This window comes from Labeo rohita, chromosome 13, assembly GCF_022985175.1.
Source record: "Labeo rohita strain BAU-BD-2019 chromosome 13, IGBB_LRoh.1.0, whole genome shotgun sequence".
Classification (NCBI taxonomy): domain Eukaryota; kingdom Metazoa; phylum Chordata; class Actinopteri; order Cypriniformes; family Cyprinidae; genus Labeo; species Labeo rohita.
The window spans coordinates 8,658,748-8,672,888 of NC_066881.1; the positions used below are offsets into that span (position 1 = coordinate 8,658,748).

Genomic DNA, 14,141 nt, shown 5'->3' on the forward strand with positions numbered 1-14,141 from the left:
AAATGAAGATTCTGTCTTTGATTACTCAACCTCATTCCAAACCTGTAAGACCTTCATTCATCTTCAGGACACAAATTAAGATATTTCTGATAAAATCTGAGATCTTTGATCCTGCATAGACAGCAACACAACTGAAACATTCAAGACCCTGAAAGGTAGTAAAGACATGGATAAAATAGTCCATGTGGCATCAGTGGTTCAACCGTAACTTTAAGCTACAAGAATACTTTTTGTGCACAAAGAAAACAAAAATAATGACAAGTTTTCTATGTTAAAAAAGGGAAATAATCATGCGTTATGGATGTGACAAAAAAGGACACCGTTTTTGAGATACTACTTTTATAGGATTTCTGTGAATTAAAATGCACAAACCAGACGCAATAATACCCAACAAATAGAGAAGTGATGGCTCTTCACAGAACATATAATTGTTACTTTTAATTTTGATGTGTCTATTTATGAGGAATGTGTACTTTTATGGATGTTACAAAAAAAAAAAAAAGCTTTTTAAAACTTTAGGAGAGACCTCACATGGGGTCAAACAAAAACTTTATTTTCTCATGGTAAGGTTCACTTTTATATGGAATTACCCACAAACCACTGATGTCACATGGAGTATTTTATCGATATCCTTACTGCCTTTCTGGGCCTTGAACATGGTAATTGCATTGCTGTCTATGCAGGGTCAGAAAGCTCTTGGATTTAATCAAAAATATCTTAATTTGTGTTCTGAAGATGAGCGAAGATCTTACTGGTTTGGAACCACATGAGGATGAGTAACTAATAACAGAATTTAAATTTGTGGGTGAATTATTCATTTTAAAACAATCAGATCAATGTTTTGATAGAGCTACAGATTCTCTCCACATTAAACCGGACTTCAATGTCAACAATGTGCACACTTCACCTTTAACACAATACACAAGCTCTTCTTCTGACACATGACAGTGTGGGTGTTTATGTGTGTGGTGGATGGAAACAAAACGAACAGTTTCCATTCCATGTGAATGAAATCGTGTAATCAGCACTCCATCAGCAGTGACAAGAAGGAAACACATGAAAGATAAATTCACACTCTCAAAACACACACAAGTACACAGAAAGCCACAGAGTTTGGGTCACATTACCACAATCCAGTCAACAAAGGGACCAACATCTACTTACGGGAGGACCTGCAATAAAAACAAAGAGAAAGAGAGATTAGTCATTTCGAAGAAAATCATCTTGTTTGGACCATGTGCACATTACATCAAACATTTGACCCTGACGAATTCTATTTCCCCAAGAACAGGAAAAAAGGTCACGCAAGTCTGAATTTGCGTAGTCCAACTAGAATCCAAAGTAAGTTTCCTGGCCGTCCAGCCCTGATGAATGCCGCCTCAGTAACCCAACCTCCGAGGAAGATTAGAGCTCACACGCAGGTGGTTTAATGAAGTGCGTCACACCATAGGTTCAGCGCGTAAATACAGCATTAAAAAATATGTTTAGAATTAAGTTGATGACAGGATTGAAAAACTTTTTTGTGGAAAACATTGCTTGTCTCTGGTCCAGGGATGAGCAGTCAGCCCACCAAGCAACAGACCACTGGGAACTGAGTGGGAGAATAAGCCACATCACTGGAAGGCTTCCCACAGATAAATCACACCCCTTTGAGCATGTGAACCCCACCCAGACATCACAAACTGTCCATCTCCTTCATAGCTAATGCTAAATCATATACTAGCAGCGCAATAAACAGTGGAAGCAGATTTCACTAACATCGTTAGTCACAGTGATTCTGGTTGAAAACACAGGATAGATTGAAACCCTGAGGATAATACGTTAAACGAAATTGAGATTTCTATACTTTTACTGGTTGCTAAAAGCACGATGAAAATATGCTTTAATATTAAAAAACAAACATGCAAGGCTGCAGATTCCACGTGGACTTGCTAATGAGGTCAGTTGCACTGAACGGTTGGTTCTCTGCTAAAAAAAACCCAGCTAAAACAGTCATCCAGCCTGGTCTTAGCTGGTCAGCAGGCTGGTTTTAGAGCGGTTTTGGCCACTTCCTTGGCTGGTCAGACTGGTCTTAGCTGAACAGCTGAACCCTTATGAAAAAGCTTATTTAAGTGTGCTATTAGTATACTTCTTTTAAACAAAAAAATAGGAAAGTATACTTTTAGTCTACTTTTTATGTACTTCTCAAAAATGTGCTTTATGTACTTCTCAGAAATATACTTAAAATGACATTTAAGTGTACTGGACTAATATATAGGAAAAAGTCTAGAGCGATATTGTTCTTTGAGGAAGAAACCGAAACAACAGATGCTTCCACACATTTCTAACACGATCATAAGACATAAAATGGCATCAAAACTGTAACGTTATGGAATAAAATGTGACCCATGAGGAGGTAATAATGACTGTAGATGGTATCTACGTTTGGAATCCAATTCATAATCGTTTTTCATCTTTTGTTCAAAGTGTTGTTTATTTACTTATTTTTCATTATTATTTATGAAACTTACCCACATTCAAGTGTTTAAAAAAAAAGAATGCATGAAGCTAGAATAAAATGTTTTTGTTTACAAGCAGATACCTTGATCTTTCTTTTGATATTTTGTATGGTCAAATATTCATATAACAAAACATATACAAATGTATTCCTAATAGGGACATAGTAGTATACTTAAAGTATGATGTAAAGTTCACTTAAAGAAAACTTACGGGTGTACTTGCAGTATAAAACTACTAAACTAGTAGTTTACTGACACTATACTTCAGTGTACTAAAAATGCTACAAGTATTTAATTAGTAGACTATCAGTATACCTATAACCTTTAGTATCGTTGCAGTACAGACTAAAACATAGATATAAACTAGTTGCGTACTCAGAGTTTACTACTGTTATACTTAAAGTATACTTAAATGTATACTTTTATATACTAGAAAGTGGGACAATTTAGTCCCAAGGAGTATTGAAAATTTACAAGTATACTGTTAGTACACTGACATTTGACATTTCTTGGCTTTTGTTGGATGTCTAATTTAAACAAGCAATGCAACTTGATTTAAAATTAGTGAAACAGCCATTTAAAGTATTACAAAAAGCTTAATTTCAAATTATAAGCACATGCATTAGTAGGATGTACAGCCTCTTTTACATCCTTTAAGCAACACACAGCAATCAAGCCGAACTGAGATCATAGCTTTAGGATCTCAAGCTCCATCAAGAAAGAACAAGCTCAAAATTGCAGATGACAAATCTTTTCCACTTATGTCATAAAAAATCACCTAGAACTTCTCTTCTACAATTTACTAGTTCAGGACAAATGCAAGAACGAAATCAGTCCGCCAAAGCAATTTGTTACAGAACTACTGAACAATCTGAACAGTATTATACTGTTTCTTTCCAGGTCCTTCTTCCAGAAACCATTTTTTTGTCCTCTAAAGATTTTGAAAAGGTAACGCCTCGCTCTTTACTAGCCAGAAACTTAAGGGAGTATCAGTATGAACCTTTTTAATGGATGGATGAGAGAACAAAAGTCCCAATAAAACCATTGTTCACTGGAGAAGAAATGTTTTGACCAAACCTAAACCAGGAGAAGATCTACATTTCAACTGAGTTCTGCAGTCAAACTGGTACATTAAATATGGCAGCCTTAAGTAATGGCGCAGTCACACCGGTGACGAAGCTTTCCTATGGGTCCATCATTATTCTTTCCTTTCCTGTTTTGAGAAGCCTATATTTTCTTAGAAATCAGAACCGGCATTTATCAAACCTGCTGCTGAGACAGCCCTATTTTAGGCCTAAAAGTAAGAATAACGTCAAGGAATGAGTGAACAAGGTACACAAAATATGTGTGGTCACGCAAGAATAGCTCTCTGCGCATTCCAGATCAATCTTTGTCATCATAAACCTTCTCATTTTACACATGTGATCCATGACTCTTTACATGAAACCACTTCATATGCACAAACTATAGAAGAATCTATAGGTCACATAGTAGCAGCCTCAAATCACCTACAGACTGCTTACAGTTCCTTTACTGACCATCCGATACATACTGGATGAAACAAAAATGTCTGAAATCAACAAATTGAATCTTAATGGCTGGCTTTTTACAGTATTTTCTGTCAGAAACAGCTTGTAACTGGGACAGTACCTTATTTACACCTAAAAAGTACCTCAAAGGTACAAAATGTACCAATTAGGTACAAAGTTGTCCTACAAGTGTTCTGTTCAAGTTGTTGAACCCCTAGATTTTTTCTAACACCAGTTAGTATTGTGATCATCTACTATTCATCTATTTCAGGTAAACCCACCCTAAATGACAAATAAAAGCTAAACAGACTGATTGACACTTTACGTGTCAATCAAACAGTCACTTCCTGTCTAATTTTTCTTTTATGCCAAAAATCATTAGGATATTAAATAAAGATCATGTTCCATGAAGATGTAAATTTCCTACTGTAAATGTATCAAAACTTAATTTTTGATTAGTAGTATGCATTGCTAAGAACTTGATTTGGACAACTTTAAAGGTGATTTTCTCAATATTTTGCACCCTCAGAATCTGGATTTTCAAATAGTTGTATCTCAGCCAAATATTGTCCTATCCTAACAAACCATAAACCAATGGAAAGCTTATTATTGATGTATAAATCTAATTTTCCAGGGTCACATATTATCTCCATATACTCCATAAAGAATACCATAAAGTCCAAGCATCTCTGAATGCTTTGAAATCTCAATGACTGTGTTTTCATGCTTCTTTTGCCATTAAAAGCTTTAGATGTGCACATACACAACAGCAGTCCGTGGGGTTGCAGGCACAGGCATATGCGGACTGTTGACCTACCTGGAGCCCCATCACGGCCTTTCTTTCCCCTCAAACCAGGAGGTCCTGATTGAAAAACAACCTACAGTTAGTCCCACAGTTACATTTATGTATTAAATAACCCCAAGCAATAGCTCCACACCACAGTAAAGTCTTTCCCTGCTATGATTTACACTAGCAGAGCTATATGAGAATTACATTACAATGCTTTATTGCTAAGCAACACAGTTATATAATAATTTCACGACAGTTCTTTGGATCAAGCTCCTTGTGGCTGCAATAATTAAAGGCAAAAATGGGGCTAAAAATACATCAGTACAGAGTCACGGCAAGCGGCGGCAGCAGGAAGCAGATAACGTGTCAAAAACTGCAACAGCGCAGCCAGCAGTAGGATGAGTGGACACTTTGGTAGACTGGGTGTGGAGAGCCTTAAAGCCCCGAAGTGAAAGCCGAAACCGAGCACACAGACACATGGAAGCATGTGTTCTGATTCCTGACGCATTCTGGACTTGCGTCCACTTCCTGCTCAGCAGACAACCTTCATCCAAAGGCGAACTGAGCCGGGGCGTCAAAAATACCCTATGTGATGATGCCTAGAGGACTCTAGGTGTAAAACTATGCGTGTCTAGAAGGGTATGTTTGTGCGAGAGAGCGTGTGCTGGGACACACAACAAACAACACTCAACTATAAACACAAAGAACGTTTAATGCTTCCATTAAATGTTTAGGCAGTGCTATGTCAGTTAAAGTATTAATATCAAGCCACATATCACAACCACCTGTTACCGGCCTTATGCAAGTGGACTGGAAAGTGATAGGAAATGGAGATCTTCTGTTGCATGCTGACACGAAGGCACCCGAGCCACCCGCCCCACCTTGTTTCATAGTACTGAACCCTGAAAATTGAACTATGATGATCCAAATACATTCATAATTCTTGATATCATATTCTCTCCAAAAAATTCCAGTACTGGATAGGTCTTTGGAAATTGAAACTCGATCTCATGGCAATTCGTACATATTTTGCACCTTGCATTTTTAAAAATCATAGGAATTATAGGAAAAATAGGTCAAACATGTAGAAATTTGTATATGAAGGACCACCTTTTCTAACAGTCGAAAGTTTTTGAACAGTAAGATTTTTAATGATTTTTAAAGAAGTCTCCTCTGCTCACCAAGCCTGCATTTATTTGATCCGAAGTACAGCAAAAGCAGTAATATTGTGATTTTTTTTACTATTTAAATTTTTTCTATTTGAATAAATTTTAAAATTTAATTTACTCCTGTAATCAAAGCTGAATTTTCAGCATTACTCCAGTCTTTAGTGTCACATGATCCTTCAGAAATCATTCTAATATGCTGATTTGCTGTCAAGAAATATTTATTATCATTATTATCAATATTTAGAATAGCTGAGTACATTTTTTTCAGGATTCTTTGATGAACAGAAAGATCCAAAGATCAAAAAGAAAAAAGTTTTAATTTAGCAAAGATGCTTTAAATTAATGATAAAGACATTTGATGTTACAAAAGATTTTCTTACAAAAGAACTTTCTATTTATCACAGAAACCTGAAAAAATTCTACTCAGCTGTTTCCAAAATAATAAGAAGAAAAAATGTTTTTTTCAAAAACAGCAAATCAGAATATTAGAATGATTTCAGAAGGATCATGTGACTGGAGCAATGATGCTAAAAATTCAGCTTTGAAATCACAGGAATAAATTGCATTTTAAAATATATTCAAATAGAAAACTGTTATTTTAAATAGTAAAAATATTTAAAACTTTTACTGTTGTACTTTGGATCAAATAAATGCAGGCTTGGTGAGCAGAAGAGACTTCTTTAAAAAACATTAAAAAACTTGACTGGTAGTATACCCCTCACGCAAATTGTTTAAAATTAAGGTTGTACAAATGTTTACAAATTAGCCAACTCATAAAATACATACACATTGCTGTAATGATAGCATCCAATGGAAATATTATAGTATTTTTATACAGACTATGGAACTAGAAAATATTCACAACGGTACTGGGTGATATTCATATAGCAGGGTGTTTACTTTACATGGTACCATAAATGGATTTTGAATCTCGCAAAAATTTGTACTGAACCCAAAAGTTAAAAAATAAAATGAAACTAAATTAAATTAATATTTTGCATGTAGAAAAAAAAATTGTTAAAATAAATCACATTTTATAATTTTAACTATTTCTAGACCCACTCAAACCAGCTGGGTCACTATCTTAGATTTTGAGCTCTGTTATATAGACCCAGGAATAACCTACAGTCCAAAATACCCATCCACTGCCAACTCCACTCCCCTTATCATCTGCCAATTTCTCCAAATGCTCTGTCCTCTGATTGCCCCAAACACATACCATAGTGCCCAAGAATGGATGTTTCAGCTTCCAGACCTCCAAACTGCAAACGCAGCACAGCAAAAGTCCAAGCAGGGGATATGAATAAAACAGCAAATGTTGGGCTAACAAAGCATAGATCGCTTTTCAGACCTGGACAACTTTAGTGCAAGAACACATCACTGCTTCTGTGAGGCAATATGATGCTCTTAAAGAGACAGTTCCCCCATAAATGAAAATTCAGTCATTATTTACTCATATTTTCTCAGGTAGTCCAACACCTGACTTTCTTCTGTGGAACACAAACAAAGATATTTTAAGAAATTTCTCAGTTTTTTAACTGTCAATGCAGTTAAAGGGACAGTTTACCCAAAAGGTAGTAAGGACATTGTTAAAGTAGTTCATGTGACATCAGTGGTTCAACTGTAATATTATGAAGCTACAAGAACACTTCTGGACTATTTTAATGATGTCTTTACTACCTTTCTCATCTTTCAACATGTCAGTTTCATTGCTATCTATGCCGGGTCAGATTTCTATGCCAGCTCTTGGATTTAATCAAAAATATCTTAATTAGTGTTCTGAAGATGAATGAAGGTCTGACATTTTGGAATGACATGAGGGTGAGTAATTAATGACAGAAATTTCAGTTTTGGGTGAACTATCCCTTTAAATCCAAATGGAACCAAAACTGTTTGGTTACCAACATTCTTTTTTAGAATATTATTTTTCTTTTGTGGAACACTAAAGTAGTCATACAGATTTGGAACAACATGAGAATAAGTAAATAATGACAATTTTAATTTGGTTGTACTACGTGTAGTATAGTTTAGTATATGGATGGCACACACTGAAGCAAAAAAAGTTGGTATAAAAAAGCTAATCTTAAAAACAAAACAAAAAACATATGCTCTGAATTTGTTTTCAGTGCACTACTGGATTAACAATACTAGTATTTAAAAACATTTTAAAAAATTATTATGATTGGTTATGAACAACTATGAATATTGGTACAGCAATTCATAAACTGTAATCTGCAATTTTAGCAACAGTAAACTAGTTCTGCTTTGGGTTGCGTGGCGGTCAAAGGAAAAGAAATGAACTTTTGCACTTTTGCTCTATTAAGTTGAACAAAGGCTTCCCCACACCTTTTGAAATCTGGAAAAACCACTGCACACATTTCATGACTTTTCACAACTGTTATATATAACCTTGTCAAATGTAAATTCTCTTGGTCTCCAAATAAAAATACGGTTTTGTGGCAATTCCAGAGGGCTGAGAAGAAGTTGACTCCTTTGAAAAAGGGATGTGGTGCTCAATGCACCTCCAAGTATCCTAAGGGAACCAATAAACCTTAAACAAAGGCCCTATCAAGTTCCGATAGGTCCACAAAAATTTCAACCCTCGAGAAGCGTACAGTCCATCACACAACCCAACCCGTGCTGAACCCGGCACAATCCAGATGACTGACGTCTCCCACTCCAACGAGAGCGCAGGCCCGGTTACAGGAGCCGAACGGCGGCGCGACTGCTCCCGTCTGCCCACTGATGACAGTTGACCCATTGACGACGATCCCTTGCCGCTTCGTTGCCTCGTTAAACTGCAGTCACAGTTTGAAAAAGGATCACAGCACAAGTCATTTTTCATTCTCGCTCTTGGCCGCTGCTGTGCTAACCTCATACCACGAGGAACGGCGATTCAGAAGCACACCAGCCAGTTCTCTGCTGAAAGAGTTTGGCAAACGCTCGACTACACTTGCACCTACCGGTCAATAAAAAACATGTGACGCGCATACAATAGGCTTAAAAGCAACCGAGTATTTTGCTTATAAAAATAAGAAAGGAGACATACAACATTAGAAGGCTGGGAAAATAACTTAGCGAGTTTTCTTAAGGGCACACATGATTGTAAGCCAAGTCAATGTACGCCTCACCCTGTATATTAACTGTACTTCTGGCCAACTGCAGCATTCCCAGAAAGTCTGAATTGGTGCAGGGCTCTTATTCATTCGTATGCCAAGATGTGGCTAGGTGGAGAAATATTTTTCCGAACAATCCCTGGAGCAGAAAAAAGTGCGCCATTACGTCCGGGATTAAATAATTACGGTGAGCCACTTACAGGAGATCACTACAAAGACGCTTTTGTGATGATGCCAGAAAAACCACTATTACCCTGACTTTACTATTATTCTCCCAAATTGCTCCCAGGAGGAAAAAACATACATCAAAAAATTGAACCCCATCTCCTTCGTTCTGGGTAGAAGAAAGGTTTCCTACTCCGGTTGTAGCGGGTGGTGAAGTGGAGAATCGGAGTGCCACATAAATCTTTCAGTGAATTTTCCTTAGCTGTTTTCCCATCTAAATGGGTAATTTAGATAGTCATCGATTGAAATTTGGCCCTAAAGAAATGCATTCATGATTATCTGAGGAACGCCCAACAGAGTCATTACCATTGACTGGTCTGCTGGAAAGACCAGTGTGGACAAGCATGAATTTCCAAGCTGGTTTACACTGGTTTGAGCCGGTCAGCATAGCAATGTTGGCATAACCTGAATAACCAAGTAAGCCTTATTGGTTAAGCCTATTAGGGACACAAGCTAGACACATGCATGCAAAACATGCAGGACAACTCTTTTTTACCTATTTTTAATAGGGCTGTCAAACGATTAATCGTGATTAATCGCATTCAAAATAAAAGTTTGAATTTGCCTAATATATGGGTGTGTACTGTTGTGTAATTATTATGCATATATAGATTCACACAAATTAATGTATATATTTAAGAGAAATATGTTGTTTATGTATTTGTATTTATATAAAAATTATAATAAATACATATACTTGTAAATATTTCTTAAATATATACATGAATGTGTATTTACATATACATAATAATTACACACAGTACACACACATATATTAGGCAAACTCAAACTTTTATTTTGTATGATTAATCACGATTAATCGTTTGACAGCCCTAATTTTTAACTATATGGAGGGCTATGAGTGTCACTTAAAAAATAAGTATGTAAATCACTTGTAAAATTGACAAAAGACATATTTAGTTTGTTTAAAAAAAAGTTATAAAATAATAATAATACTAAAAAATGATACAATTGTAATAATCATGTAAAATTATAATTAGAAAAAATAATAAAATTAATAAATAATGTATCAAGTCTATAAATGTGTATTCAAAAACACTTTACAATAAGGTTTAATTTGTTAACATGACTTGTATTAACTAACACAATCAATGAAAAAATAAATTTATTGCAGTATTTATTCATCTTTGTTAATGCTAGTTAATAAAAATACAGTTGTTCATTGCTAGTTCACGTTAGTTCATAGTGCATTAACTAGTGTTAACAAACACAACTTGTGATTTTAGTAATGCATTAGTAAATGTTGAAATTAATCTTAACTAAGTTTAATAAACGCTGTATAAGTATTGTTCATTCTTAGTTTTATTTTATTTTATTTTATTTTACTTTATTGCATTGCATTGCATTGCACATTTACTCTTCCATTAAGGTCAAGCTATACATTTCTATAAATTAAACTGCAAACAGCACACTCATATGTCTTGTTAGTTCAATTACCAGATTAAAAGAAACAAAGTAGTAGTGTAAGATAATTCATCAAGGGCTGAAGTTCTTCGAGCCATGATGTCCAGTAAACGTGTGGTCAAGGAAGTGCAAGGGGCATTTGGTTTAGCGTTTGCCTTACTTCCTCTTTAATTGGCCAATTTGCTGATCTCAATTGGGATCCACAGACATTTCACTTAGGCTGACATGGCTTTTATTTTCTCTGAATCTTTGTTGGGTCCTGCTCAATGAATCAGCGAGGCAAAGCCAGGAGGACGAGCGTTTGACTTCATTAGCAGAAACGGGAGGGATTTGAAGCGTCAGGAATCTCAATAGGGCCATTGAGAGCGACTGAATTCCATTTTTTTATCCACACCCATCGGAAAAATCCTGTGTTACTGGCCCTGAGGTCATCTTATCTACGACAAATAAAATGCAGATTATAAAGAAAGTATTGCATTAACACCTGCCAGCCCTCACATATGCTAAAGTCATTACACTTCAGTAGCAAAACTGCTACGAAATAAAACGAATATGTGTGCGGAAATCTGTATGTTAAAGTCGAGTCTAGAAGAAAGCGTAAATCTGAAAAAAAAGGTGTTCACATGTTAAACTTTCACATGTGCCACTTTATAAAGCAATTCTTCAAAATCATGATCAATCTTGACCCACAGTGAACCAACCAGAATGCTGAACGTACCCGCTAACCTCAGAGTTGTTTGCAGAGTGTCAGATACTCACTGTAACCGTGAGAAAGCATCAAACAGTCTTTATGGTGTGAAGATATCCGGTGTGAATTTGGATCCCTGCCCAACAAGCAGGACGAGTGTCAGAAGACTGGCTGTGTGGGTAGTAACAGCAGAGAAAGTTTCATCTGGGCTTATTCAGCACAACTAAAAATAGCTGAAAATGTGAAATGATTGACACTCAACAACGTGGAATCATAAAAAAATACTGTCGGACAACACCGGCACAGAGTAAAAGATAAATCTTGGGATTTAAGACTCAAAATTAAGATTGTTCAATAATAAATAATCTGAAATCAATATCACTACCTCACCCTACAGCTTAGCTCATGAATATTAATTAGTAAACCATATTAGATTTTCTGAAAGATAGATATCTGACTGCTAGCCATATTAGGATGACAGCCTGGAGTGTGGAGACTAACACAGCAGAGAAGAAATTGAGTAAAGTCATTATTTTTGTTTTCTTTGCACACAAAAAGTTTTCTCAAAGCTTCATAAAAATAAGGTCAAACCACTGAAGTCACATGGACTATTTTAACAATGTCCTTACTACCTTTCTAGGCCTTGAACGTGTCAGTTGCATTGCTGCAGGGTCAGAAAGCTCTCGAATTTCATCAAAAATAACTTAATTTGTGTTCTGAAGTTGAACAAAGGCCTTACAGGTTTGGAACGACATGAGGGTGAGTAATTATTGACAGATTTTAAATTTTTGGGTGAGCTATCCCTTTCAAAACCTGTGTGCAGGGTATTAAATACCATTTACCTTCCTATATTAACTGCAGCGTGATTTAAAAACTTGTTTCCTTGCACCTCATAACCTCCAAAGCAACAAACACATTACTTACGCAAGACAAATGGCCGTCAGGGAAAGGTTAAACCAACACCTTCACTACTGCAGAACAGAAAATCTGACACTTTAGAGAAAGCTTAAGGGATGTTTTATGCGTTTGCCTTGACAATTGTAATTGCGATGCATACGCTTGTGAGCCCACCTTTGACCTTTGGGAGCTCCAAATGCGACAACTATATGAACACAGTGTTAAAAGGGCAAGATTAGTGTGTCTGTTTTGAAAAAAGATCTGACCTTGCTGTAAAATACGCTCGCTTGAAAGGAAAAAACATAATTTATCAGAATGATAAAACAACACGTTTATTACTGTTGACATTATGATTGCAAACGGACAGCAAAATTTCCTTCCACAAATACCAATCAATCTGTATAGCTTTGCTACTTACCACACATTCTTAAAAAGAAATTTAAAGACAGACTTAAAAAGGGGAGGTTTCCCCAACATGGCGTCAGTTTTCTCCCAAGACGCAAGGCAGACAGATCCGTTATTGAGCTTTGTCACATCGGGTAAGCAAAAAACTGCAGACTGCTGAGCTCCCATAGGACCTCCACGCTGAGGGTTTTACCGCTCCCATTCACGCTGCAGCCAAAAGCGAAAAAATGAAGTGCGATGAGAGCTCAGAGAGCCGGCGTCCGCCGATATTGGGTTACTGAGGGTAAAAAGGCACGCAATGCCAAGAGTTATTAAAACAGAAGCCTGACAAGGAGATTTCAGTGGCATTGGTGAAATAAACAGGGAGCAGCTCAATGTCTTTACCATGTGTGTTTCAGGGCTGGCGCTTGGCCAGCGGCTCTCAACACACACCGTGGCTGGTGTGTCAAAAGTGGCCATCAAATAAATGCAGCTTGTCGGCTGATTACAAAAGCAGAACTGTTGAAATAAACATTACACAGCTAAAAACACATTAGAATAGCCATGCGCTGGCATTGTTAACGGGAATAATGTTGGGTTACTAGGCAGGAGAGACGATTATATTTAAGGGCTGCTTTTAAAAATATATATTTCTACCATACATGAAGGCTACAATCAGGGACATATTATGTGTGGTATTAAAAAAGAAAAAAAACATTGCTTACAAAATCTTCAATACACACCCGTGGTGGTAATGAAGACTTGTGACAGACTTGGTGAGTGCAACAATTATGCAGTCAGCAAACATGGAATTATGCTGCTTTCAAATGCAATCAAGAAACTCCTACCGACAAATTGGTCGGTCATTACCTAGACTTGTCATGAATTTAAGTTGGAAACAACATATGGAACTTAAAAAAGTTCCAAATGTGAGTTTTTGAGATATAAGATGAGCAGCAATGAGACATAAGAACCATTTTGGGTTCCCCAAAGACTTTTTCAGTTCTTAAAGGAACAGTTCACCCAAAAATGAAAATTACCACGATTTATTCACCCTCAAGCCATCCTAGATGTGTATGACTTTCATCTTTCAGATGAATACAATTTAATATTATATATTTATTACAAAGTTATATTAAAGAAACTTCCTGGCTCTTCCAAGCTTTATAATAGCAGTGAATGGGAGTTGAGATTTTGAAGCCAAAAAAAAGTGCATCCATCCATCATAAAAAGTGCTCCACACAACTCCTGGGGGTTAAGAAAGGCCTTCTGAAGTGGTTCTATTCATTTGTGTAAGTAAAATATGCATACATCCTACGTCATCCACTGGAACGCCACTCTCTCGTGAACGCGTGTATGACAGCTAGCGGACATTAAATATTACAGTTTATAAAGTTGGATGGTTATTATTCTTACACAA

At 36.4% G+C, this 14,141-nt stretch overlaps 1 protein-coding gene across 1 annotated transcript in view; it reads right to left on the bottom strand.

Moving 5' to 3' along the window:
* Window positions 1-862: 862 nt before the first annotated feature.
* LOC127174833 (collagen alpha-1(XXIII) chain) overlaps window positions 863-14,141 on the bottom strand; it is a 59,150-nt gene continuing 45,871 nt past the window's right edge. Inside the window, exon 3 of the mRNA XM_051125450.1 lies at window positions 863-1,172. Within this exon, the coding sequence (XP_050981407.1) occupies window positions 1,138-1,172 (35 nt within the window). The 3' untranslated portion in view covers window positions 863-1,137. The remainder of the gene's footprint in view (window positions 1,173-14,141) is intronic.